A 27993-nucleotide genomic window follows, 5' to 3' on the forward strand; every position below is an offset into this window, starting at 1 on the left:
CAATAGATAATAAGCTGAACAGCAAATTTCGAATATACATTGGGCTTAATTATTTTATCAATCTTGTATAAGCAATAAGAATCTTATATAAAGAAGCTGCATCCAGTAACAGAAGGGAAAAAAACCCACCACCTGCCTGCCTAAAAGTTCAATGCTATGTTGGACTCATTTCACCACGGTTTTGGTAACCGCTGGCAGGCTGTAGTCCAGCAGGGAGGAGGGCCTAACCTAACGCGACCTCCTCTTGTCCCAGGGAGTAAACTTACGGTGACGGCACTGCTGCGGAGTATTACTGGTCACAGCAAGGATCGGCCTGAGCTCATCCCCATCTGAAGGCTGGAACAAAGTTCTGACAAGATGTGCAGTGCAAAAAGTAAATCATTAATATTTATTGGACTGCTTTTCAACTGCCTAGAAATGGTGAGTGCAACTCATTTGCTTTAAAACTATTTTCAAGAATGATACTGTACTCTGTAAAAGTAAACTAAAAGTTAGGGTAGAGACTATCTGACACCCACTTCTACATTCATGTTTTGTTACTATTACATTTTTGCAGTGTTTACAAGTGATTGAAAAATAAATTAATGTATTAGGACCCAAGGTCCTTCGAAGTCTGTCAACAACTGAAAACTGGATCAATAGGCAGATTCAGAGAAGAAAATGAGGAAGTAATACAATCTGCATACCTGTACCAAATCTCATTGGTTGCATAAACTTTCCATGCTTAAAGGATCTGAGCAAATACATCATATCAGTAAAATGGTTTAAAAACTGTAGTATTTTAAGTTGTTGTTGTTGTTACTAACATTATTAGGTTTTTAATTTTCCAAATAAAATATTTCACTTTGTATTTCTAATTTTTTTACATCTTCCTTTTCAGATCTTTTCAGCTAACACAGGTAAATCTTCAAAATGGTATTTTGGTTTTGCCTGATTATTTTTGAATGGGTCTGAAGAGAACACACATGTGTGATTTCTAATGAAACATTCTGTAAGTTCTAGCAGCTTTATAAATAAAAATTGTTTACAAGTTTGATTCAGCTTTAAAAAATCTATGTTGATATCTTTATAAATTTTAAACCTCATTTTTAGGAGTCCCAATTCTGTCAGACACTCGCACAAAGATTCTGACAGACCACTTATGCCTTGACACTAGTGTGAACCAGGGAGAACACTCAGCTGGACAAATTGTGCTGTTCATTACCTACATAACTGTGCTACAAATAGGATTCAAACTGTCCCATATTTGCACCCAATTAACTGTTGTATCTTTTAATAAAAAATAAAAAAACCCCCAAAAATGGAAAAAACACACCAGAAGAACCATGATCTCCTAAGCACAAGTATTTCCAATGTTTTACAACATTTTATACTTTCTTCAATCACGTATTTTGTGCCTACAGCTCCTATTTCCTTAATGTGAATACTGACTAGTTTAAAATATGAGGCATGCAAGATTACAAGAAATGCTCTCAGAATTCATTCATTCTGTGGTGATAGTACACGCTCCTGCATATACTGCACTGTCAAGAGTCTTAAATGCTTAATCATTGCAGACATGTTGTTGCAGTATCTGGACACTTAGTGTAGCATATTCTTTTCATGATTTGCAAAACAAGCATTTGATCCTATTGTGTGGAATACTGTTGACAGTGGTTGTATATTCGCATACAGATTATACCCAGTATTTTTAAAAATAATTAGACTACAGCATATGGGGGGGTTTAAGAAAAACAGCCATCATCACAACATGATATTATGTGAGTAAGCAGCAGTTATTACAGTAATTAATGGATTACAAAAGTGAACAAGGGAAATAGCACTCCAAATTCAGTGGAATGCCTATCATCTGAAAATTAGGTCACGTAGATGCTTGATAAGGCACTGAACAATCTTCTTGTCAAGACTTGACTAAATTCAGGAATGACAGAAATGTTTTTTTGGTAATTTTTTTTTTTTTCCTTTAGGTTTCTCCATGTCTATATACGATGTGACATCACGAAGCATTTATCTCGGATGGCCCAAGTTTTCAGGAGCGTCTTCTTACAGAGTCACAGCTGCAGCTGTGAATACTGTAGGCCATTCATTACTGGCTCATTTTAGTGATGTGACACTTAAAGGCACTCTAACGTCATTAATTCCCAATACTATTTATGCTATACAAGCAGAAGCCATTGACAAGAATGGAATTATTCTTGCAGAAACACAGATTATGCAGTCAACAGGTTAGTAAGAGAAACTTTGTGAAGTAGTTGACCTCTGTAGGACTGGGATTTTATCCTTGATATTTCATTGTACTGGTAGGGAATAGCTGCCATTCCTGTTGAAGCCTTTTGCTGGTTCTCCTACTGAGTTCAATATTAGCATGATTAGCTCCTTTTTCCCTCTGCTTTTTTTTAATATATATGTTTCCCTGACCTGCCACGCACAGCTTGCTCAGACTGCTGCTTTCTGAATCACCTACCCTTTCATTACAAATGCAGATGTGAAGCCATATACATTTTTCAGTACTGATGCTGATATACAATATTTTTGTTTCATTCACAAAAGGACTTGTAGCATATAAGTCATTGATGGATACTGAAGAAGAATCTACATAAAGAGAAGCGCTTTTTTATCTCATCACTGAAATGTAATTGAAAAGATACTCTGTTGAAATTCTGTTTTTAAAATAATTTAACTGATAATTTTTAGAAATAGCCATTATTTTTCCAGTAGAATTTGTTTCTTATAAAAGTAATTATTACAATAAAAATTGGAAGTAAAAAAGTAGCAGTGTTTATCCTGGTAAGTATAAAAAAAACTCTATTGCTGGCTTAGTTATGGGAGAACAGGTATTAATGATTAATGTTCTGTAATTTATTTCTGATGTAAATCATGTGCTATATATTCTCTACTTGACTGTTAGGCAAGCAACTCCCTTAGACTTGCATAAGGATTTCCTGCACAGAATTTTTTATGAATTGTTACTAAAGACAATATTTTAAAAGGAAAAAGAAATCATAGTGCAATAGCTTGCTCAAAGATCGCGAAAGACACCTGCAAACGTTCCATAGGCATGGTCATATAGAATATATGTTACCATTTTTACAAATGGGGCAAAAGAGGGTGTCTGACTATAGCTGAATAAGAAAATGCTTGGGACTAAGAGAGCAGACATAATGCTCAGGAGTTGTATAACCGTGTATAATACTTGCTGGGGTCTCTGAAATCCCAAATTAGCTGCCTTGCTATAAGTTTGCCTCAAGGCACATACTTTCATCCCAAATACTTTTTCATTCCTTTTCTTAATTTTAGGTGGCATACACCTTCATTTTATCTTTTTTTCTCTTCTAGTGAGTTTTTTGCAGCCTTGCAGTATATGGACTTGCTTTACATATGCTGATTCTAGTCTGAAAATCCTGATTACTGAACATAAATTACTTGTGGTTAAGAAATACACCCTCTGTAGTTACTTTTGTGACTGCAGTACACAAGAGCTCTTTCGGAATGGCCTGCAGCATAGCATAATAGAAAGCATTTAATTGCAATATTTGATGTGTCATGTTTTTGTATATTGAAGTATATCTGCTCTGAGCAGGGGGTTGGATAAGATGACTTCCCATGGTCCCTTCCAAACTAAGTTATTGTATGTTGCTCTGATATAGAAATGCCTATGATTCAGCATCCTATTATTTCAGACTGCTTTGTATAAACATCCACTTCTTCTTTGTATATATTGCTTTGTATATTACTTTCTATAAACATCCAGTATAGTTAATTGGCTATAGAGAAAGACAAAAAAGAGACCTCTCAGCACAACCTAGGTTAAATAATAGTCATTTTCAACAGTGATTTCAAGGGTACTAGAATATTCTTATTGAAAGACGGAAGTTGGTCTAGAATATCTCAAGACTCTGTGTATTTTGTTAATGTTCATTTAAACTTCATTTCACTTAAATTTTAAACATTCCTAGAAAGTGTAGGCCATTTGTCCTACACTTTGTCTTTGTGAAACGTTCAGCACTTAGCATTTCACAGGACTGAGTTCCCCAACTTCAGTATGTCTATCATGATTTCCGTTTTAGCTCCAGACATACCTGTTATTGATCGAGCTTATTCAAAACTTAGCAACAGTATCACAGTGGAATGGAGAGCGGTACCTGGGGCTACCAGTTATCTGCTGGCTGCACAAGATGGAGATTCCTTCATTGAAACTGTAGTTATAAATTCTCCAGGCACAGTGATGGGACTGAAACCTGCCACCTTGTACAGAATCACTGTCAGATCTATAAATTCAGGAGGAAAAAGCCAGCCTTCACCTTTCAGAAAAGCAAAAACAGGTGGACTCTCAAATTCTTATTCTTATTTCAAATTCTGTAATGTTGTTATAATATAAAGCATTCATACAAGCATCCTTTTTTTTTTTTATTTGAACAGAAAACAAACAGTGTAGCCCAGGCATGTACCAGTACTGAATTATTATAATCTTGTATTTTAAATTGTATTGTTCACATTCTCCTTTCAGTTTTTGAGGACTAGAATTCAGCCATCTGACTTAATGACCAGGACAAGAGTCTGAATTAATGGTTTACTTTATGACAGTACTGTAAGTTAAGTGTTTAATAGGAAGTTTTACTAGAATTTGTATAAATAGATGTATTTTATTTTAAGAAAATAGAATTTTATTTTAACAAAAGACATAACTTGAGGGAATGGAAGAAATGAAGAAACAACTACAATTATAAAATAATAAGACAACGTAAAACTTAGAGGACAGGAAATGCAGTATCCCCTCGACGATTTTCATTCTTCTACACACTCAACCTTTCATAGTTTGTGTATGAGTTACATTCACTTTACAAAACCTGTAATATCATAATGGATGCACCAAATCAGTGTCCATATTTATTCTGTCAGCCTTACATTAATTTATTTTTCTGTTTTTATTGTCGCTGAATTTGTCTCTCGGAGTTTGGTGATTGTTGTTTCTGTGTATTGATTTCAAATTTGGCCTTTTCAAACAGTATTACTGAAAAACCAAAAGCTTAATTGGTGTTGTTTCTCAACAGTCCTGGCTGCTCCAGTTCTGTCTGTTAGTTCTCCAAGTTGTGACTCCATTGCAGTAAGCTGGAAAGCTGTGCATATGGCAGCTGGATTCTTTGTGTCCATCATGAGATCAGATGGTTTGGGCAGAATGCTGAAGGAGAACACCACCAATACCTCCTTGATATTTGCAAATCTAGATCCAGGAACTCTCTATACTATCAAGGCATATGCCTGGAATGTCAATGGGATACCTGGAGATGATTTCACGTATAACCAAAGAACAAGTAAGAAATTTTCTTTTCTGCAACCAAGTAATCATTAAAAAAAAAAGATATACCAGGAAGTATTTATGTGTATGTGTGATTGTGTTATGTTTTTCAAAGATACATTGGGTAGATTTTCAGATAATATAATTTTTACCCCATCTCAAAGTTCATGAAAGCTCAGATGACATGGCTATGTTTAATGAATATTACTGAGGCAAAGATACCATTAACGACCACTAAAGTTGCACCTAGGACAGGCCTGGGTAAGAATTACACAAGCTTAGACTGATTTGAGGATTTTTCTAACTGTGAGAAGCAAATATTCGAATAAGGCAAGGAGTTTCAACAGAAAGCTTTGTGACAGTGTACAGCTAGAACTATTTATTTAAAAAATTGTCACTTTAATATGAATGAGGGTAAGGTCTGCACCACAAAAATTGTATGTAGTTTGCAAGTTATGAAAAAGATCATGTCTGTAGGCCATATGCTAAGTTGTACTTATGTGTTCCACACTGATGTACCGTAGGTCCTAAGGCACCAGCGGATGTTCAAGTAGCTTTTAATAGTGGTGCTTTAAGAGCTATTGTTTCTTGGATACCAACAGAAGGAGCTCTAGCTTACAGTGTGACAGCCTCCAGTGGACTCTTGAAACTGAAGTGTAACACATCTTCTGCCTCCTGCATGGTGCCATCACTCCAGTGCGGCTCTGAATATTATGTTTCTGTCACAGCATACAATGATGCTGGATCCAGTAAACCTACTGATGCAGTAAGCTTAAAAACTAGTATGTGTCATTGATCCTTATATAGCTTATGGCATTTTAACATATATTTCTTTAATTTCAAATGTAAATTAGCCCATTACAATTCACAAGTGGTTCTCCAATAGTTATTTCTGCTTCTGAACTTCATGCATGAACTGTGCCATATACCTTTGTATTTCGGGGATAATAGCCTAAACTTTCTTCATATTTCTGTGAGAAAAACTTGCAATGGTGTATATATTGTTGGGTGAACCACTAAGCCTGCATTTTCCTCTTACCAGAAGTACCTGTTCTAAAGTCAATTTTCTGAGTGTAAAACAAATGTAAGGAATAACAGATCTGTCCTACTGCATCAGGTCTGTCACAAATAGATTGGGAGAAATCTGTGAGGAAATAGCATTAAGGACTGGCCCTAGGCTGAGAGCTGTTCTAGGCTAAATCTAGTTGTTAGTTAGAAAGGAGGTCAACAAAACCACATTCAGCTAAAGTAGCACCACTAGACTAAATTAAGATACCACCACAGACCATTCTCAGGTAGCAGCTTTGTCAGGACAAAACGTTGCTCATTTCAGCTACTTAGCACCACTGCCATGTCAGAGGTTATTGCTTCCTGACCTGTTAGATGAACTGCCCACGTAAGCAAAACCAAAACCATTTTTGTTATTATGTGCTACCTTAAAGATACAACATGATTTACTTAATTATTTGATGTAACCTGCCTCATTTTGACTTCTCATTGATATGAGTTGGAAATCATCCATGTGAGCAACTCAGATGTGGATCTAATGGGATGAGAGAGCCTTAAGCAAGGGACAACTTCTAAGCTGTGGGCTGTAACCTTCTCAGCCAACATTGCTTCAGCTAGATCATGTATATTCATTCTCATAGCAGCAAGCTAAACTTTTTGAACTAGAAAGAAAGTAAATGTTATTTAAGCAAAAGCCATGGAGTTTGCAGTTTAATGTGACATTTTGGGATGCCACCAGAAAGGAAACCTGAGCAAAGGACAGCTCTATTCAGGCACAGCCAGTGCGTTTCACACCAATATATAAAGGGTTTTCACATAAAGGCTTGTGGATGCCAACTGCTATTCAAGCTAGTATTCTGATTGTCATCCAAAGCTACTATTTGTGAGCACAGACTGTGCCAGTTCCTTTTGACATACTGCCTGGTGCCACTGTTTTTGTTCACAGGCGCTCCTTAAGCAGATCTCTCTTCTGTAAAACATGAAGGTAGCATCTATTTTGTTCTGTAAAAATCATACTTTTCATCTAAATGTAAGTAGCACCCTCTGTAGAGGCAGATAAGTTGCTGTTTTCTTGAACAAGACAGAGCAACTGTTCAAGCTGAGTAGAATAATTCTATATATTCCTGATTTTCCTTTATTCCCCAAAAGTATAACTTCAATAAAAATATGCTGATTACAATTCTTTTTTTCTTTCTTTTTTTAAATGTTTTTTTCAGTTCCTTGTGCACCAGTAAATATATCAATTGAAGAGGATGAACCTGGCCACTTGTTGGTATCATGGTCTAGCGTCAATTTTGGTCATTATTACGTGGTTTTTGTGAAGAGTGATGATGGTTTGGAAGTGCACTGCAACACATCATATACTCAATGCCATTTCCAGTCGGACTGTGGCTTCACTTATTTCATTAGTGTCTTTGCATATAACAAGGCAGGGCAGAGTCCTTTAGGTGATGTATTCAATTACACTACTGGTAAGTGGTAATGTATTCTTGCAAATTCATTTTGGATCCTTTAACTGTGTTTATGATAGAGCTGATTGGACATTTTTATTGGAAGATAATGACTTAAACTTGTATTTTTATTCAAATTTTGGGCAAAACACACAAAGGTTGGCAGAGAAAAAAAACCACTTCACATTGCAGTTGAATTTAACTTGTGTAGTTGAGTGCAACAACATGCTCACAAACTTGAAAATAGTTTAACGATTCACAATCATCAGGCAAGGACATATGAATAACACACAGTCCTGGCATGGCATTTGAATTCTAGTCCTGTTTCGTTTTTTTTCCTATTGCCTTAGGAAGAGTGTACCAAAGTCTTAAGCTTCCTCATAGAGAGTTTTCGTATTTGGAAAATTAAAAAATAATGAGTTCAATGGGAAATTGTGAAGAACATTGTTAGAGTTATTTAACCTCTAGATGCTTTGAAATTTGAAATCAAGGATATACATAATTCCTATGTCTTACCTGTACATTAGAATGCCCTCTATTGATTTGGAAGGAGGGTGACTGAATTAATTCAAGAAGTCAGTTGGGATTAATGAGACTGTTTGCACAGTATCGGTCACCTTTGGCGACTGAAGACATGAAGCGCATAGATCAGGGAAACAAGGCTCTTCGGTTTCGTGCCCGTTTTCAGTCCACGCTGCAGTCTCCCTCTCTGCCTTGTCTGTTCCCAGCACCTTGTTGCCCCAGCGGCTTCAGGGCCGTGTTCGTGTCGAGCGAGACCGTGCGGGTCACCTGGGCTCCTGTCCGAGGTGCTGAAATGTACGCAACGAGAGCTGCGGGCGGGGGCGGCGCGGTGCTCTGCAACGACACCGCCACGGCCTGCACCTTGTCGGCTCTGCGGTGCGACACCCAGTATAACATCACGGTTCATTCTTTCAGCGAGGCCGGGGGCAGCGACACGTCGTGTGCATCTCAGAACGTGGCAACAGGTATTGCGGTCATTCTTATTTTCCTTTAGCAGAAGAAATAATTGGTTAGACACTGCAGTGATTCATGGATGAAAAGCATCGCTGGAGTGCTAAGTTACTGTAACTGGTAAAAATAAAAAAAAAAAAAATACTGGAAGTCTTTAAAAATATGCTGTAAGCAGGGACCTAAAACCAGATTTGGATTGAAAGCTTCTGATAGCTCCAAGTTTTTGAAAATCAGATTTACAATTCATCTCTGGTTTTGTATGCAAAATCCTTATGTTGTCAGTTCTGTCACAAGTTCTAAATTCTCACCAGGAGTAAACACTTAAGGATCACATACTTTTCCAAAGTAGTTTGTCAGTTCTAACTGGAATTTAATTTTCATGTGTAACTTAATCTGTAAACAATCTGTTTAAATACTGTCAATATGAAATATTGCAGCTCCCTGCAGTCCTGAAATTAAAAATATCTCAAAGGAGGCTCTTTCTGTAATCAGCGTGCACTGGCAATCTAACAATGAAGAAGCTACATATATTGTCACTGCCAGAGGAAAGGCTGGACTTTGGCATTGCACAAGCTCTGGAAATTCCTGTACCCTATTTAATCTTCCCTGTGGATCTGCTTTCTCTGTTAGTGCTATAGCAAGATCACCAGCAGGACAGAGCTTACCAAGCTATAGTGTCCCTTTAGAGACAGGTATGTGGGAATTGTATATAGTGGAAAATATTTAGCAGCATAATATTAAAATAGTTTTATGTCTCTCTATATGTTTTGGGCTTTTTTTTTTTTTTTATTACAATGTGTGCATATTATACTATCTGTTGCTGGATGCTGGATGTCCTCTGCTTAAACGTGTATGCATCTTTGTGTGCGTGAGAAGGAAGGATCTCTTGGCACTTGCCTCATACTGAGAAGTCTTAGTGCAACCAATTATCATCTGGCACAGCTAACTAAAATATAATAACATAATCCACTAATGTAATGCATAACTTCCTTGTCAGCATTTTGACTTTTAACATTACTGGGAGAGGCAATGAGGTAATGCCCATGCCAACAAATAACCAGCGTGAAGAACAGATTAAAGCACATCCTACCCACCATTCCTGCTATTAATTTGCTAGCAGAGTTTTGTCCTGTACCACTTACCCAGACAATCCCCAGGCACAGTTCAGAGATTAATGTACACCGGGATCTATTTTAACAGGCAGTTTGGCTACAGTCATTTTACATTGTAGAGGAAGAGATATTAAACAGAGGTAGAGCTGGACTGAGCTATATGACTTGAGGGGTAGAGATGGACCCTGCTTAATTAAACTACAGACGTACCCTGATATTCTGAAGACAAATTTTACTTATTTTTAGTATCTTGGTGAACAATCATCTTATAATAATTCCAGGGTTATAACTCACTGTTATAGACAAATTGATCTTATATTGACATTCTGTTTATTAGAAGCTTGCCAGTATAGTCAAGTATTTTTCAGCATGCTAATGTTTGCCTGAAAAGTATGCACGTCTTCATTCCTTTGCTCTTGATCATGTACTATTCTAGTTGCAACCCCCCAAAACACCTTTCATTTTCCAAGTACAAAACAGAATTGACTTCTCTATTTTTTGTTCTTTTTAAGCTCCTTGTTGCCCTAATGACCTGATACTAACTCCAGTGACACAGTCTGTAACAAATATCAGCTGGTCTGTTGGGATGGGTGCACAAACATACGTAACAACATTGGAGTCTCCAAAAGGACAGGCAAAGTGTCACACTCTTCAAAACTACTGTCTCCTGGGATGCATCACATGCGGCACCAACTATACAGTATCTCTGAAAGCAATCAGTGAAACGGGTTTGACATCCAGTTGCATATATCAAGGATATTCTTCCAGTATGTAAATTGTAAATGCAATTGGGAAGAAAAAGACTCAATATATAACTTACTTTGTATAGTGTTCCTCTCATACAAATAGTGCAGCTGAAATTCAATACAAGTTAATACACTTGCAGTTCCTTCTTTTAAATAAATGGACTTTGGATTATTTTCACATATCATTTAAACTCTGTTCTTGTAACGGCCATCAGGTGGCTATATAAAGAAGCCACCTGATAACATTGATAACATTGCTCCAAAGCCAATTTTTTAATTTAAATTATGCTATGTCGTAATTAAATTTTAGAGACCACAAAAGGATTCTGGGCACTCTAGGGTAGCCCTGGTGCCTCCATAGTCAGGAGAGAGCAACAATATTTCAACATGTAAAACAATGGCTGAATTCCAGCTCCATAATATGAGTCTGACAGAACATTTTCTTCCCTTGTTCAGTTCAAGAATTATTTTGGCTTTCTGCGAAATAATAATTTCTTATTGAAGTGCTGGTATCTAGTGTGATAGTAATATCACCTGGTTTAAAATGGACTCTAGGAATTTATAATGTATTGTGGGTTCACAAAATTTGCTTATTAATGTTTCTTATTTTATTAGGCGCTTGCTGCCCTTCTAGGGTGAAGCTATATAGACTCGGCAATAACAGCATCCGGGTATACTGGCGAGCTTCTGGTGAAACTATAAACTACAATACTGATTTACATGGCTCAAAAGGCAATTTCACCTGTACCCCTAGCTCAGGTCTAAGTCACTGCGATATCACTGCGATACCTTGTGGGGATGTCTACACAGTGGTAGTATCTCCAGTTACTGATAAGGGGACGAAGCTTACATTTTGTCCTAAAAAAATATATTCAGGTAAAACTTAAATTGCTTTGAATGATATATTTTTGTCCACGCATGCTAGACAGTTAAAATGTAATCCAAAGTTATGCAAGTAAAGGTGGCATGGAATAGAACTTTTCTATTCTAGTGTTGACTCCAGAGTAAACTTTATGGGTGCTATCTTGCAATATCTGTGACAGGAACTTCACAGGAGCATTTTGGGACTGGGCATACTTATCTACACAAGTGCCTCTTAACTGGATCACCCATAACCTGGTGAATACAGAGAAGTTAATTTTCAGTTGGGAGGCTAGTAGTGGTTAGAATACAGAAGCAAATAAATGAGGATTTTTGTTTTGTTTTCTAATTTGTTTTATAGAATTACTGGTTTTGAATAAAGAAACAAAACAAGAACATCTATGAACCACTCCTAAGCACATTTTTTAAGTAAAAATTGTTTAAAGGGGTAGTAATTTCCTTGGGATTCCTTTCCAAGGGCATAAATTTAATCCATTATAAAACTACTGCTATCTGATGGGATTGCACCGTTGTATAGCATGGACTACATTCTAGACTACTAATGTTTTCCAGCTTACAGCCTGACACCTAACTTTTATACTACTGTTTCATGTCATTTCAGTAACCTGTTCTGGAAGCTCTGTTGGAATGGGTAAGAGCACACAGTACATTCACTCCAAATCCATGATGTTTGTAAAACATGTTAGCATCATGTAAGTCCAAATAAGATGCAAATAATATATTATATATTTGATAGTCAAGGCTTGTGTTAGTGTTATGCAGGTTTGTCTCACCCCCCCCATCTTATAATGTATAAAAAAAATATCTTACCTATATTGTGGCCTGTATACCATCATGCATTCTACACTGCCACAACATTTACTGTTTATCTGATAGCACATAATAAAAGGCAGGCTTATCTTTTATAGCCTCACCGTATCCCATTACAAATTAAACTAGGTCACAGTTCCGATTTTTATTTAAAAAACAGTAAAAAAAAGTGTGGCTTACCTCAACCTGTTCTACCTTATTTCTTCTGGGGTTTCAACAGGCTAGTCTTGTGCTTTATTTGCCTATGTAAGCTGCTAGAAACAACTTCAAAAGCAGCCACTGAAATAGACATTGCTCAAGAGAGTTGCTTTTCCATAACTGAAATTGTCTTAATTTCTGAATTCTGTTATAGTGATTTATAGAGGAAAGAGCAATGCAGAACAACATATCTAGATGAAAATTCTGGTTCACATAAGGAGGTAAGTTATAAGATTCGTAATTCAGATTAGGATGTATTAATCAAACTTTTCCTGCTGCTTAAATCTTTGGGACTGGAGGGATAAGCTTCACCAGTCCTGTATATCCTAAATATAACCGGTTTGTTAAAATCCATATTTACCTCAGAAACCTTATGTTGTCTACTCCTACTATCAATACTGATTTGTCCTCTCCTCCACTTAAAATAAAACCCTCTTTCACTTCATTAAGCCTTTTCTAGTACTATCCTATAGTTCCTCAGAAAAGCCCTCAACATCCAAACAGATCAAGATACTCTTCAACACTCATTTGCTTTCTCTGTCTGCTAGCTAAAATTGCTCATTCTCCAACAAAAGTGCTGGTGTTCTGGACTATTTACTGCCCTTGTCTCAAAAGGATGGCAAGAAGTCACTGCTGACTTTTTTTTCCCCCTCAAGGTTGATCATCTCCTCTTTGCTGCTGTTCTCCTACAGCTATCCTGGATGTTAAGGTTGTTGATAACACCATTCTCCCTAAATGCTCTTCTCAGTCTTTCTTTCCCTGAAGCTGGAAGGATGACATCTGTGCTTAACGGCAACAGTCACAGCCGCTTGAGGACTGGGAGGAGGGAAGCTGAACAGCTAGCCATATCTGAGATCTAATCCAGGACATCAAATTTGAGCCCCAACTGATGAGATAATTTTTAAAATGCAGATGGACACTGATAGAGATCTCCGTAATCTTGAACTGTAATTTTCCCTGTAAAGCAATCAGTTTTAAAAGCTCTTCCAAGACAGTTATTAATCAGCAGGTGTGTTCTAGACCTAATGTATCAATGAAATAGTAAAGGCTGAAATAAAGAATAAGAGAGTGAAATTTAACTCCTTAAAAAAAAAGCAGCAGTTTAGGTGCACTCAATTAAAAGTAGCTTGAGGCTTAATCAAGTATTCTAAGGCTATTTCATTTTAATTTAAATTTCAAAAAAAGTTTCTTCCTTTACAATTTTGAGAGGTGACTCATGAGGGTAAACATAATGTCCTCTTCACATCAGCTGACTTGTTTTGCTTTGTGGCTAATGAAGAACTGACAGTTATTACCAAAATTTTAATTTCCCATTTTTCAGAAAAGGCAGAACCTTTTCTCATACTCCACAGTGGTTACTTTTTCAGCCAACATAGAAAGCAAAGTTCAAGTTTAGGGGTTCTACATACACATAGAAAGTAAAACAATTACTCAAAGATATCTTACAACAACAGTCTTCAGAAGCTTATGTATAAAGGTTACCAAAGGCAACAGGGTTTTTAACACTATTTTCAGCTTATAAAAATAGACACCATGCATTCTGAAAGTTTCCTTTCTTCACAGAACATGGTTGTACTGGGTATCTCAGTCACTACTTCCGATCACTTGCACAAAATAATCTCATGGGACTCTCACTCTTCAGTAAATTGATTGTAGATGGCCCAAGAATTACATGTTGCTTCTTAGAACATCATCTGCATTTATTCACTGTCAAACAAGTCTTTCTTTAGGAAACATTAGTTAAAATTGCCCTGGATTACTTAATTAAAAGTTGGGTTTATTTCTCATTTAATTTGGAAAAAAAAAATTAAGAATGTAAAAATAAGTATTGTTCACAACTTTCTTCCTTGAGGGTTTTATTTAAATATTTTTCCTTTGCAGTCATCATTGTCAAACACCGTCACCAAAGCCTAAGTGTTTAACCAGGTGGCTATTAACTGGATTTTCAGAGGTCTAAAGCAATCAGTTTCTTTTGGAATCAAATTGAAGCCACAGCTTTCTTATTTTCATATAAACAATTCTGATATTTCTGTGCTCTAACAGTAACTCTAATGTATTTTAAGCAATTATAAACTGTTGGTGTATTTTTTCTCCATTCTTCCTGGCATATAGACATTGACATCTCAAAATTACACACTACAACCTTGACAATGCTGTAGGACTATTTTCATCAGCTCCTCTCATTTTCATGATTGAAAATGAGAAGTGTAATTCTAACAGAACATACTATTTGCATGTCTGTTTAAAAAAAAAAAAAAAAAGACAAAGCAAAAAGCTGAAGAGGGGTCAAGATTCCAAGAAAAACCACACTGATTCAGCTCAAAAAAAGCAGTTAGAAGATGTAGACAATTTACCAAAACAGGGAGGAAAAGCAACACAACCAAACTGAGCCAGATCCACACCTCCTACTGTTGCCGTGTATATGTTGCAGGCATTGTTACTCAGACATTAGACATTGTCTAATAATAAGTAACACTGCTGATATGTGAAGCATCAGTGGCACTCACAGAGATGATTAAAAAACTTTAGTGGGGGTTAGTTTCAGGTTCTCTCCAGATTGAGGCAAATGCTTTTTTTGGGTCACGCTGACTTGTTTTAAGATCACAGGAAAGGACAATTGGATGTAGTGTTTTCATAGACTTAGTTTCTATACCATCTACTACTATGAAGCTCTGGTCTCCATGAAGCAAAAAAGCAACCAACCAAAAAAACCCAAATAAACCCCAAAATAACAAAAAAAAACAAAACCCAAGCAACCCAACCCCACAAACCTCTTAAAAGAAGAAAAACTTGAGAATCAAGTCCTGTTGAAGACCCAGAGATAGGCAGCATATTGGTATGCTAAGTAAAATGAATGCTTTCAGAACAATATTTGTGAAATGGCTTATACTAACAAATTAGGTGATTAAAAACACCTAGGTTATTTCATGATAGATGCCTTCATTAATGCTTACTTAAAAAATTTCAATTGAATAATTTAAAAGATGTATTAATTGCAATTATACAAAGATGAACACTTGCAAAAAAATCTGTACGTATTGTTCCACATACAAATTATTTGTAATTGTATTTGACACAGAAGTAATAGCTCACAACTTACTTAGGCTGCTTTCAGTCCAGTACAGAAACTGGCAAAAATCCATCCTTCAGTTGGTTTCAGATTTGAGCCAAAATTGCTGAGATTTAAGAAGTGTTCTCCCACATCCAACTATTGTTGGGGAAGAGAATTAAAAAAAAAAGAAAAAAGAGAAAAAAAAAAAAAGACCTACAATGGCAACTACATTGCAAACCTCAAGAGTGGCATTTAAATGCTGTTTTACCCTGCTTAACAGCTGGTGGACGTCTTCTATAGGTGAAGTTATGTGTACTTCATAGCAGCGCAGAAAGGGCTCAAACATCTACCAAAGCCAGTAAATGGCTTTCATCTAATTCTTTCAGGTTCCCCTTAAGAGATCCTGGCTATTTGTATACTTTGAGTCAGTACAGTAATATTCAGCTGTAAATACTAGAAGTATGAGCTCATTCACGTTTCTTCATCAACATATAAATGAAAGTATAAAAAACATGGGTATGCATGGTGTACTAAGTACGCCCCAACGTAATCGGATAAATTGCTCTGCCATTCAAGTTACCTTTTTCAATACAAATAATCAAAATACCACTCCTGTTATGTTTAAAAGTCAGATACATGCAAGTCCTTTTGTACTGACACTAATTACCTGCATAGTTATGTGGCAGCAGGTAGATGTCAATCTCTGGGACCAAAGCCTTGACCCTGCCTTAAAATAAAAGAATGCTGGTTTGCTACTTCCTAAGATCTGAAATACTGTTCAATTAATTGAGTAGTATCTTCAAAAGAAAAAAAAGTAAAAACAAAGTAGAGGTGTATTTCTCAAATTAGTATTATTGGTCCAGATAAGTACTTATCATTGGAGCCACAGGAAATCTCAAAGACAAATTAGGCTTCAAGAGGAATGACTATCCAAGCTAGGTAACTACGGACACGTGGCATACTGTGGAAACTTCAGGTTCATAGTGCCTGGTTTGTCACGCTTTTACTCCAAGAACTGAAGAGTAACTGCACAGACTCTGTCAGACAGAAGCTCTGCAACCATGCCTCCTGGGAAAACTCTCACAATATCTCCAATTAAAATTGGCAGAAATTTTCTTCTAATGACCCTGAGCCAAACGCCCACTGCAACTGCACTGCTAGCAACTGCATCAGACCAGTCAGCACTGGAGACTCCACTGACCTCACTGTTTCTGATCAGAGCTGCTTTGTAGTTCTGTGGATCTGTTCCTTCTGGTTTCAAGGAAGATCACATGAAATAAAATGGCATAAGAAAGACAAAAAGGAATTAGAGTCCCTGGATCCAAACCCAAGAGCTGCAAGATACTAAATCCCAATGATAACTTAAGACAGGTGTCTTGGTTTAAATCGTTTTCATGGGTCTTGGTCAGTCATGAATATTGTGCTATTCGTTACACTGCTAGCTCAAGTACATGATGTGGATCAAATTAAATCCAAAAGTCAGAAAGGACTATTTCTTGAAAAATAAAAGCAAAGTCCTCAAATTACTGCACTTGTTAGAGATAATGGCACGGGCTAGTCTTTGCACAAGCTGTATCAAAATCTTCACTATCTTCATTGTAATAAGGTGGTCCTCTCCACTTTCAGGTCAAAGATTGTTTCTCAAATACCTGGATTTTGCCTGCAAATAAACCATTCTTTCACCGTATTTCCCAACAATGGCAGTGGAGGAGGAGCCCAGAAGGAACAATTGGAAATCAGTAATCCATTTTTCCCTGACAGAACACTGGCCTTGCAGCCTCTCTGCCCAAGAATATACTTGTTTCAGAAACTCATAGGCTGAAGGTTAAAAACTAACAAGGCCAAAAGAAGCCTTCTAGTGGCAAATAAGGTAAATTAAAGTTGTCCTCATTGTTTTGACAGAATCCATGCAGTCTGCTGGCAGACTGCAAAGACAGTTCTAAATCTACTAGCCAGGGTCTCTCTTAAATGGCCAATACAGTTTTTCTCCTCCCATATTAAATGAGAGCTCAGTATTTTAGTTTTACACTGCAATGGAATGAACTTGTTGAAGCTTAAACTTTGTTTCAAGCTCCAATTTAAAATCGGGTAACAAAAATGTACGCAGACAATACCTGAACAACCTCAGTATTAACAGATGTCCGAATACTAAGGATCACAGTGACAAAGGAAAGACTAACAATTCAGAAAACAATAAATAAGAGCAGGGAGGAAGAAAAAACTGAGTTTGTTATTTTTGCTTCTTTGAATACTATGGAATGAAGTGTGTTGTTAGAAATTGAAGCAGTTTGTTTTCTCCTAGAGGTTTAAAAAAAAAATCCTAATATTTAAATATCATGCCTAGATGACTTGCATCACACAGAAGCAAAAAAGGCACAAAATTTATTTCTACCTTCAGGTCACTTCATGATCATGAATGAGTCACACAATGTTCTTCCTATTTTTGGGCTGCTGCATTTCTTTGTTAGCTACATCTTCCTTTTAAGGTACTTATTACATAAAATCCTTATTCATGCAAAGTGTCACTTAGTCTGAAAATGAAACGTCAAGGAACCCAAACACTCTTCAACTGGCAATGAACATGCAGGGAAAAGCTGACACCCAATACAAAGGAATTAATTGAGAGTTTATTCCAGATGGTTCTCCTCACTTAGTATACAAGTCATCAGAATAATCTATCAATAGACTTGGACTTCAAATGATTTTTTTCTATAATGCATTTTGGTTTTTGCTTCTAACAACCTGTTTAAAAAAAAAAATCTGCCAGATGAAATGTTCAGCACAAACTGCAATCCTTACTATTTGTAGAAAATATGACTTAAAAAAGGACACTATCAAGTAATTCTTATTTTAAATGTTTACACTTATAAAAATGCTTTGGAAGCTTGAAACTGAAATCCTTTGTAATAATTTTCTTCTTCCTACCTCCCTCTTCCCATCTTAAATGCCTTTATTAGCCCAGGATTATGATAAATGAGAGTGCAGCTGCTGATTAAAAACATTAAAAGACCACAAATGGATAAATGTGTTTAAAAAAAAAAAGAAAAGAGGCTTATATGGATTTTTTTTTCAAACAAATAAAACGCGTAGATGGCTACGGTACTCATCCGTCAACCTTTACAGTGTCCGCTTGAGGTAGCCTTTCTAAAGAATTACTAAACAAGCCCCAACATAATCTAAATCTTTGCATCAAAACCACTATCTCCTTGAAAGTCCACTCTCAATTTAACACCAGTGGTGATCAACAACATAATACATTTTAAAAGCTTTTGAAAAAACAGCAGGTACAGTGGACATAAACGTTAGTTCTAAATCTGCAGCCCTCAATGTACATTGTATGCTCATAAATATCTCAGCTATAATACACATTCCAGATCCATCCCTAAAAGCCATACTATTATGTAAAGCACAGCCATGCTAACTTCAGGATACAAACCATGATTCCACGTCTACAAAATGCAAGTAGAATTAGTGGCAGTTTATTGCCTCATACAAATTTAACCAACATGGCAACCATGCCAAAGGAATTAAAACATTTTCAGGACATATGTACAGACTGTACATTTCAGAAACATCTGAACAATAAAAATGCAAGAACAATCTCTGCATTACGAATTAAACTAAACAAATGGTTTGAAACCGTCAATGCATTGAATGGGTTTACAAAGGCACTTCCCTACCCAAAATAGGAAATGACAATCTGCAGCCTAGAGAGAGGTTGGAGAAGAGTGCTCATCAACTACTGCACAATCTCAACTTTTAAGAAAAAATAAGCAGGATTTAATCAAACATTTATAGGATTCAATGTGATCCACTTCTGAAAGAGTTCACACAGTCTCATCTTTGTTTTTATGTTGCTTTTCTTGGCTCTCTCGCTCCGTACTTTGGCTCCTTCGACGATCGTGTTTGTCTGAATGGTCCTTGCTATCACTGTGATCATGTTTGTGGGAACGTTCTTTGCTTCTGCTACGCTTTCTAGATTTTTCTTTGCTGGGACTCTGGTCTCGTTTTCTGGACTTCTCAACACTATCTGTTCTTCCTCTGCTTCTGCTTCTACTTCGTTTATTTGATTTCTCTTTACTTTCATTTTTATGTTTACTTGACTTCTCTTTGCTCCTGCTTCTGCTGCGCTTACCTGTGTTCTTACTTCGGCTCCTACTCCTATGCCTTCTTTCCCGGCTTCGACTTCTACTATGTTTTCTCTCTTTTTTGGAATCCCTCTTGTCATCCCGGTGTTTCTTGTCATCCTTGTCATCCTTGTGTCTTCTCTCTTCTATATCACCCTTACTTTTCCTTTCTTTTGATCTTTCTCTAGATCGATCTTTTTCCCTCTCACTACCTCTTTCCTTATCATAATCTCTCTCTTTTTTCCGGCTCCGTTCATTTTCTTTCTCTCGCTCCCTATCCCTGTCTCTTCTATCTCCTTTCCTGTCACGACTTCGACTACGGCTTCTGTATCTGTCCCTGCTTCTGCTTCGCCTCCGTTCCAGTGCGCGATCAGTACTTCGAGATCTCCGCCTTTCTTTTTCTCTCTCCTTAGCTTCACGTTCTAATCTCTGCCGTTCTCTTTCTCTTTCTAGTTCTCTATCAAAACTAGATGATCCGTGGCCTTCCCGATGATGACTTCTGCTTCTGGATCTTCTGGGAGACCTCCTGGGACTGATGGATCGTCTTGGAGACCTTTTAAAATAAAAGATATTCAATATGAAACACAGCCTTTTAAAGCTAAGGGTCCCTCTTTACTTTCCAATTTATACTTTACGTACACAGTCTATATTTAATCTTAAATACCAAATACTATCTGATTATTTTAATCCATTAGCATCCATAAACTGTTTTGCCTGTTGCCTTAAAACCTATCTCAGTGAAAAGACGACACGTTTCTCGTAGTAAGTAGTTCAATATTGAACTTTCAACATTCATTTTCAAAATAACGTGTATATGACCTTGAACGTCTACGTTCTGCATGCCGGTCTATTTCTTCCATTCCCTCCTTGCCATCTTTCTTGATTTTTCTAGGTCTGCTTTTAATTTGCTGGTCAATGGTTTTCTGGACTGGCACAGGAATTCTTGGAAACAACGTGGAAAACCATTCAAGCTTAGTGAGGAAGGAACGAAGCATCTCCCCGATGGTCATAACACAACCCCCACCTGCCTTCACATCCAGGTCCTACAAAATACAAGCAAAAAATATCCTAATGGTCAAAAATATTCTTTACTGATTTAAAAAAAAAATGCTGCTACATTACTGCCCTCTTGAAGTCTCATGATTATGAAAGTTTACTTGTCTCATATTCTAATACATTTCCTTAGAAAAATTCAAACTCTGCACCCTTTGGATTTAGCAGGACGTTACAGATAGGGAATGGGACTTAATATATATGCATGCAGGCACACACTAATCCTGCAGCCATCTGGATGGTAAGGGACTGTCGATGAAGAGATTAACACGAAATCCCCTTACACAGTCTGGTTATATGGTATGATCTTGTATTTTATTTAAATGCCACAAAGTTGAGAAGTCCTCTCAAACTACATTTAATACTCCATTTTGTGGATGTACAACTGCGTACCATCATACCCAACCCTGTGGCCTAAATCATTTATGAACTACATCATTGCCTATCTAAAAATGATCATAGAAAAACCTCTAGTACAAAATGGCATCCTAACAGAATTGGAAGCAATAGCAAACCAACTGCCATGAAGCAGTGAGGTTTCTAATTTAGAAATATGTAAAAAAATAAATAAATGAACAAATAATTGGAAACGCATAATCCATGATGACCATTGTCTCTGAAAAGGGTCATTACCGCATGAAGGCCTTCTTGCTATGCCCTCTCACAGCTCAGGACATGTTAGTCAGCTATTGTCAGTCCCAAACCTATAGTGCAAGCACACAAGGAAAGTGAGATTTGTTATCTAAACAGGAAGAGAAAATCTAAATGTAAAACTGCTTGCACTCACACACATTTAAGTGTTCAGATATACAGTTTTTCCAAATATAATCGCTGCAGAGATCTAAAGAAGAAAAAAAGGAGTTAAACGTAGCACCTGGAGAGTACGTACAGTTAAACAAAATAAACATAAGAAGCATTTTGAAAAGTAACTCTGTATCCTGGGAAGTTTTTCACAGCAGCATGACAAAAGATGAACTGCTTCCACATATTTAAGAACTGGAGGAAAAAAAAAATCCTGTAGGTTTAAATAATTCCATATATATAAATTTGCTTCATCCTATTGAGCTTGACCAGGATTGGTAAGAAACTTAAGACAAGCAGCCCCAAGCACTTTTTCCTACATAACACAAAGTTACTGAAAGCAGCTGGGAAAGAAACACCAATGCCAAAAGTATATTGGGAGATTTTAAACAACAACAGACAAATATATGCTGATAACCAATATCTGCAAGAACTGAAATGTATAAACTAAAAAAGCTGCTTTGAGTAATGAACCAGTTAAGACCTGCACAATGAATTGCACTTGTGATTGCTTTATTGTCCTGGGAATCAAGTTGTTTGTGGGACCCTGAAAATGAAGCCACCCCAATCCTCCTCATAAATTACAATGCAACATTGCAGAGAAGAGTTCATATTAACTAGCACCACCTGGGGGAGAAGGAGGGTATCACAGCAATGCAATCAAGATTTAAATTGGTTTTGATTTTTGTTACAAACATACAGTAACACAGGTTTACCTGAAATAACAGCTGTTTCCTTTGCACAGTGTTTTTGATACTTAGTATGAAAGAAGCTGTTTAAAATAAATACACTGCATTGCAGTCAGATACAGGTATAATTAACACTATTTCTAATACAAGTATTCGGACATTGTTTGCAACTACAACATTTGAAATTTCTTGAAGTAGATGCCTACTGTCACACTGAAGAGGGCAAGTGATCCTTCCTGTTCCATTCTTAAATCTAGGATGTAATTTAAAACCTGCTCAATAAATACAAATTGCAACAGTATGTAGCAAACTGTATATTCAACTTCATAGACCGAGAAACCTCACCCACCAGCTCCTACTCCGTTCCTCCAGACAGTAAATCAGGACTATGGTACCAAAGGTATTCTCCTATCTGACTGCATAATAATGCAGCCTCTTCACGGAACTTCTTCAGTTAGCAACTCATGCTTCTTTTTTTGCCCCGTTAGCAAAGACGTTAAGGTTACTAGAAACAATGCCACCTTATGTAGTGATTAGGCTGTTTGTTTCTCCTCTGAAGAAATCCTGGGTTTAGTTATTCCAGGACATGAATAATAACCACAGAGATTTTTGGTAATATTTTTCAAGGTGAATGTCGGTTTCTACTATATACTTCCCACTCTTCTATGTAAGCACCAATTCCCCCTGTCCCAGTAATAAATGCAAAATACAAATTTAGCACTCAGGACTTACTATACCTTGCTTAAACATAATTCTTTTTCTAAAAACCGCACAGAAGCCGCACTCACACAGCCTGCTGTCTGCATGCTGATTTAATAAACCTGTTTCACATGGCTTTGTAATATTTGACACAGTAACATGCTACCTAATGGAAAATTCTGTTAAATCTTTGAAATCTAAGAAAAATGACCCAAGTCCCAGCTCAGACCTGCTTCCTGCACTAATTAATGAAATTACAAGAACATAACATTGCAATATTCAAACTACAGAAAACCTTATCAATCAGTGTTTAAACCTAAAGTAGTAACATGAAAAGAAACAAAAGAAAACAAATTATTACCCTCGCCGACATACCTCTTCATCATCAAGAAAGGATTCAAACCAGTCCCATAGATCTGTAGGTGGCTGTGTGTACCTTTAAGTACAAAAAGAATGTAAAATTTTAATACAGCTTTCTGTATATTAAATTAGTCATTAGTTGATTATATTGATACTTACCTAATATACATAAATCCAAGAGCCCTAATATATGGAGAGTCTGTATGAGTTATAAGGCCCATCACTTGCTTACGAGTGAGTTTCAGTGTAAATAATTTGTAAAGCAGACAAAAGGCAGTAGACACAATTCCTCCAGTTCCAACACCACGCACCTTTCAAAAGAAAAAAAGTTAGGTGACAATGCAGGAAGTCACAAAGACATTATCCCAAATCCACAAAAGAATATGAGAACTAACACAGGATAAAATCTAAATCTACAAACAGAGCTATGTGGAAAAAGTAATGCTACTTGCATCCACAGCTTCAGAAACAAGGAGAATATATCAACTCTTTGTAATAAATACTTTTACATCTAGGGACTGAGCCAACATACAAGCAAGTTTTAGCTATGCTTGGGAAATTTATTTACCAGACAGAAAAATTTAAGAAGGCACGTACTTCTACTTACCCCTCCACACATCCCTGTCTGGCCTGCTGTTTTTCTGCTCCCCTTTTCCCATGGTTCAACGTGTGTAACCTGAAAGAGTAGGGCGGGGGGGAGGAAAGAAAGAAAGAAAGAAAATTACAATTACAACCTCCATCATGTTTAGCTGCCTATACAAACCTAATTTACACAATGGATATCCTAAATCAATCTTAAAATAGCTTGTCTTCTCCTACCAAATTCAAGATCAAGTCTGCTTTGTCATTAAAGCAAAGCATTTGGCTTTTTTAATTACCACATTAAGAAATTATAGCCAAAATCATGAAGTTTAAAAAAAACACCACCAAAGCAAGCATCCATGCTTATTCTAGACTCCACGTACTTTCAAATACTTTATGACTAAACCCCATCACTACTATTTTCCATGCTGACTAAACAATTACCTTTATTTAAACTGTCTCTTAACAAGTTTAGTGATACCTGCTGATGACAGCTACAGAAGTCAAAATCTACAGTCTCGTATTCATAAATCTCATTTATGCAGTGAGCTTAGCTAGGGATTTCTTTTGAGTATCACCTACAATTAGCACAAAAGAAAGATGTCTATAAAGTGTAGTATTTTAATCTAAAAAGCCAGTGTCTTTTCTTGCAGACTGCAGTGATGTTCTTAGATAAAATGGTTCCTAAGTACTAATGAGTAAAGCTTGCCTAATTCAAATCTTTTGAAATGCATTGAGTGCATGAACATAGTTAACCAACACCATTCCTTAAATTGGACAATAAGTCATAAACAAGTTAAGAACCATAAAACTGCCGAAGCTACATTTGAAATTGTGAAATTCAGAGAAGTAACGTCTGGCTCAATAAACAAGTATATTTCCTAAACACGTCAACTTAAAAAAAAAGGCAAGACAAAAAAGATACAATGGTGTTACAATGGATTGGGGATAAGACTTTGTGGCCAGGTTGTACCATAGTTCACAAATTAAAATTCTTTAACAATACATGAAACAAAACTAATTAGGTACACAATCACATGAAATCAGAGACATACTAACAGCTTAAGTTGCTGAACTGTTTTTTTTACAGTTGCTGTCTTATCCAAATAGGAAAGATGAGAGATGCCAATACCGTAGAATTCAAAATCCACTATGACTTCCTGTATTATTAGCATCATATGAGAAGTTCACAAATACTACATAAATAATACTGCACATCCTTCCAATTATTTACGGTTTTGCCTCTCACAGGAAACAAAAAGTATTCTTTAGTCAAAGGATCGAGTATGACACTATCACAATGGTAGTCTTCAATTTTTTTAATTACAGTTACATTTATTGGCCACAATCAATATAAACATGCTGGTTTTGACAGGTATCAATAAAAAAAAACCAAAGCCCTGAAAACAATACTCATTTCAAAAAAGAATATTTAAAGTTTTGATCCTACAAAGACTGCTGCATATGCTTAACTTGTTGGAAATATACAGATTAAATGAAGTTGACGACATGCACATGGTGCTAAGATGAGGGATAAAGAAAGAGGAAGTCATACACTTTGCAGATACAGAACTGAAACAGGAGACCAAAACTACTAGTGAATTAATTAAAATATCAAGACAGAATCCATATCTTCAAAGACGGTCCCTATCGCTAGCTGCCTGTGTGACTTAAGATCATCTTTCCTGAGAATCCAGCACGCAGCATTCTTAAATTTTTTAAATGAGCCACCTAGTTTGGTTCCCAAAGCCAAATACAGTCGAAAATACACCTGCTATGGTGGATATTGCACTCATTAAAAAAAAAAAAAAAAAAAAAAAGGGCAAGCCATTTTTCAGGAATCTTAAAACATGAACAGAATTCAAATCTTCTGAGTATCAATGAAGTACCTTAACCATCAGGTTATGTTCTCCCTTGCATCTATTACTCATGAGTAAGTAAGGGGCTGAGTTTTCTCTTTATTTAGCATGCAGTTTTGAGTCAGAATAACCATCAAGTTCAGTAAACAAACTTTATTTACATTGGATTAATAAGCGGATATTTAATGGTATGTCAAAATTCTTCCCCAATTTAAGCCACTTACGGAATGAAACACTGAGACAAGCAAATGAACTACTCGACCTACCGCAGGCGAGCTCTACCAATACTTAGAAGATGAATCACATCAAATATTTTTTTACTACATCTGAAAGGGTCCATGTAAAATACACTAAGCTCTCAAATTTTCTGAAAATATGTTTCTTTTATAAATTTTTCAGCTCTTGTCATCAGTTGCAAAAATAAACTTTGCTGCTTTCCATTCTGATCGTCAGAATGAATTAGTTCTATCTCATATGCAGCAAGTGGTAAATTAACCGAAAAAAACCCTTTGTCTGCAATCTATGTTACTCTAAGTATTAGGAGAATTAAGTAGTCCACTCCAAATGACAGAGTGCAAGCAGAGAAGTGCTGTCATTAAGAGGAAAAACAGTAGCACTGTCTTCATAAGTGCAAACAATGCCAAAAATCTCAAAATACTTCTGTGGAGTTGTTTTTCATGATCATAGTGTCCTAAGTAACTTGACTTGCCCTGGTTAAGTGAGACAAAAAGGCTACCTTTTTTTTTTTATTTCAAAGTATACTGAAACCTACTAACTGACACAGTAACATTATGAAGTAGAATCAATTCACCTGAGAAAAATATCTCAATAACCACCACAGTACAGCTGACTGAAGACAGCAGCCTGAATTATCTAAGTTTTGCTCTCATTATCAGAACAAAGAATGTGGCTGTGTTGATGAGCATTAATTATGCATACCTCTACCTGGGAGACTGGCTTGATGGAAGCCTCGCTGCAAAACTGATTCAATCCTGCTAACAAAACAAGAACTGAGACATGGGTGCACTGATACAGTTCAGTTATCTCCCCAGCACATCCTACCTAACGCCAAGAGAAGCACTAAAATGAACTAGTTCTTGATTGGGTTTGGAGCGGGGGATCCTAACCTCTAACCGAGGAAGAAGGCCACATGCAAACTCCCGTTGAAACCACCTACAGTCACCACCATACCTTTTGCGCAGTTATATGGCGTTGTCGGCAACTCCTAGGCTGCGGGGAGTGCTTGTCTCTAGAAGTGGCATGCAGATCGGGTCCCCTCCCCACTCTCGCCAACTGAGAGCGCTGTCCTTAGACGGCCATTTCATCCCCACTGCCCTGGCTCACACTGCCCACTTCAAAACTAACTTGCAACTCCGTAATTCCAAATCCGACACAAAACACACTTCTTTTGTAAGAGAGAGAAGGCAGCAGCTCGGATTCCCCCAATTAAGCAATAAAAAAGAGATCTGCTCCCATCCCTTACCGCAAGATAAGGGGCAGGAAGGCAAGAGCGAGAATCCACAGGCCGCAATCAAAGCCTTCCCCCTTCAAAAACCCCTGCCACAGGGAGGCTCGGGCCAGGCGCCAGCACAGCCCCGAGGAGTCCGCGGTGCCCAGGGCGCGGCCCGCAGGCTCACCTTGAAGTAGATCTCGTCCACCACTTCATGGTAAGTCTTGAGCTCATAGAGCTGCACCTTGAAGTAGGGTGACGAGAGGATGTTGGTGAGGATCATGGGGTTCAGGTTCATGGTCTTCTCATTCCCCCACAGCGGCAGCACGTTGCCCTGTTTGCCTGAGGCCGCCGGCTTGGGGGCTCCGCTCTGCAGCTGCTGCTGGGCCGGCGGGACGGCGCCAGGTTGGTGCTGGGCCGCCTGCTGCCCCTGGCAGTTCCCGGCGCCGACAGCGGGGCTGTTGTTGGCCATGGCGGCTCAGGGCCCGGAGCGGGGCGGCAGCACGCGGCCTGCAAGGCGGACGAGCGGCCGCGCCACACCAGAGCGCGGGCTGCCGGGCCGGGCGCTGCCTCCGCCAACTGCTGACAAGATGGCGGACTCCGCGGAAGTGACGGCTTCGCCTTCCGGGGCCGAGCCGACCAATCCTCGCGGGGGAGCGCGGCGGCGCACGGCGGGGGCGGGAGAGAAGGGGAAGAGGCTGAGGCGCCCCCTCCCCCGGGGGCTCGGCCCCTTCCCGCGGCGCGGCCGCATGCTTCCTCCTTCTCCTCCTCCTCCTCTTCCTCTCAGCCGGCCGCCTCACACAGCCGGGGAGGCGAGAGCTGCCCCGCCGCTAGCTTGCCCTTCTC

General features: G+C 37.7%; 2 protein-coding genes across 2 annotated transcripts; one reads left to right on the forward strand and one right to left on the reverse strand.

Annotated features, from left to right (window-relative positions):
* Positions 1-357: 357 nt before the first annotated feature.
* Positions 358-12693, forward strand: FNDC7 (fibronectin type III domain containing 7). The gene is made up of 13 exons (XM_050901208.1): positions 358-420; positions 881-899; positions 1968-2225; positions 4068-4322; positions 5052-5312; positions 5821-6078; positions 7522-7776; positions 8484-8741; positions 9165-9419; positions 10352-10606; positions 11201-11461; positions 12069-12098; positions 12630-12693. Exons 1-13 carry the CDS (start codon positions 358-360, stop codon positions 12668-12670), a joined length of 2469 nt encoding a protein of 822 aa, XP_050757165.1. The 3' UTR covers positions 12671-12693.
* A 5439-nt stretch (positions 12694-18132) lies between these two features.
* PRPF38B (pre-mRNA processing factor 38B) lies at positions 18133-27658 on the reverse strand. Its single transcript, XM_050901126.1, has 6 exons — positions 27335-27658; positions 23864-23932; positions 23416-23567; positions 23272-23332; positions 20474-20697; positions 18133-20207 (listed from the first exon to the last, which is right to left on the reverse strand). Exons 1-6 carry the CDS (start codon positions 27617-27619, stop codon positions 19355-19357), a joined length of 1644 nt encoding a protein of 547 aa, XP_050757083.1. The 5' UTR covers positions 27620-27658; the 3' UTR covers positions 18133-19354.
* Between the last annotated feature and the right edge of the window lie 335 nt (positions 27659-27993).

The sequence above is a fragment of the Gymnogyps californianus genome, chromosome 8, assembly GCF_018139145.2.
Source record: "Gymnogyps californianus isolate 813 chromosome 8, ASM1813914v2, whole genome shotgun sequence".
NCBI lineage: Eukaryota > Metazoa > Chordata > Aves > Accipitriformes > Cathartidae > Gymnogyps > Gymnogyps californianus.

What these genes read in the sequence shown, in the direction of transcription:
- PRPF38B (XM_050901126.1), bottom strand. Translation starts at nt 27,619, where the DNA reads ATGGCCAACAACAGCCCCGCTGTCGGCGCCGGGAACTGCCAGGGGCAG. An exon ending in CTTGGATTTATGTATATTAG is followed by an intron (nt 23,333 to 23,415) that starts GTAAGTATCAAT and finishes TTGTACTTAAAG; the next exon opens with GTACACACAGCCACCTACAG. An exon ending in GCAGAACGTAGACGTTCAAG is followed by an intron (nt 20,208 to 20,473) that starts GTCATATACACG and finishes TTATTTTAAAAG; the next exon opens with GTCTCCAAGACGATCCATCA.
- FNDC7 (XM_050901208.1), top strand. Translation starts at nt 358, where the DNA reads ATGTGCAGTGCAAAAAGTAAATCATTAATATTTATTGGACTGCTTTTC. An exon ending in ATATCAAGGATATTCTTCCA is followed by an intron (nt 10,607 to 11,200) that starts GTATGTAAATTG and finishes TTATTTTATTAG; the next exon opens with GCGCTTGCTGCCCTTCTAGG. An exon ending in TCCTAAAAAAATATATTCAG is followed by an intron (nt 11,462 to 12,068) that starts GTAAAACTTAAA and finishes ATGTCATTTCAG; the next exon opens with TAACCTGTTCTGGAAGCTCT.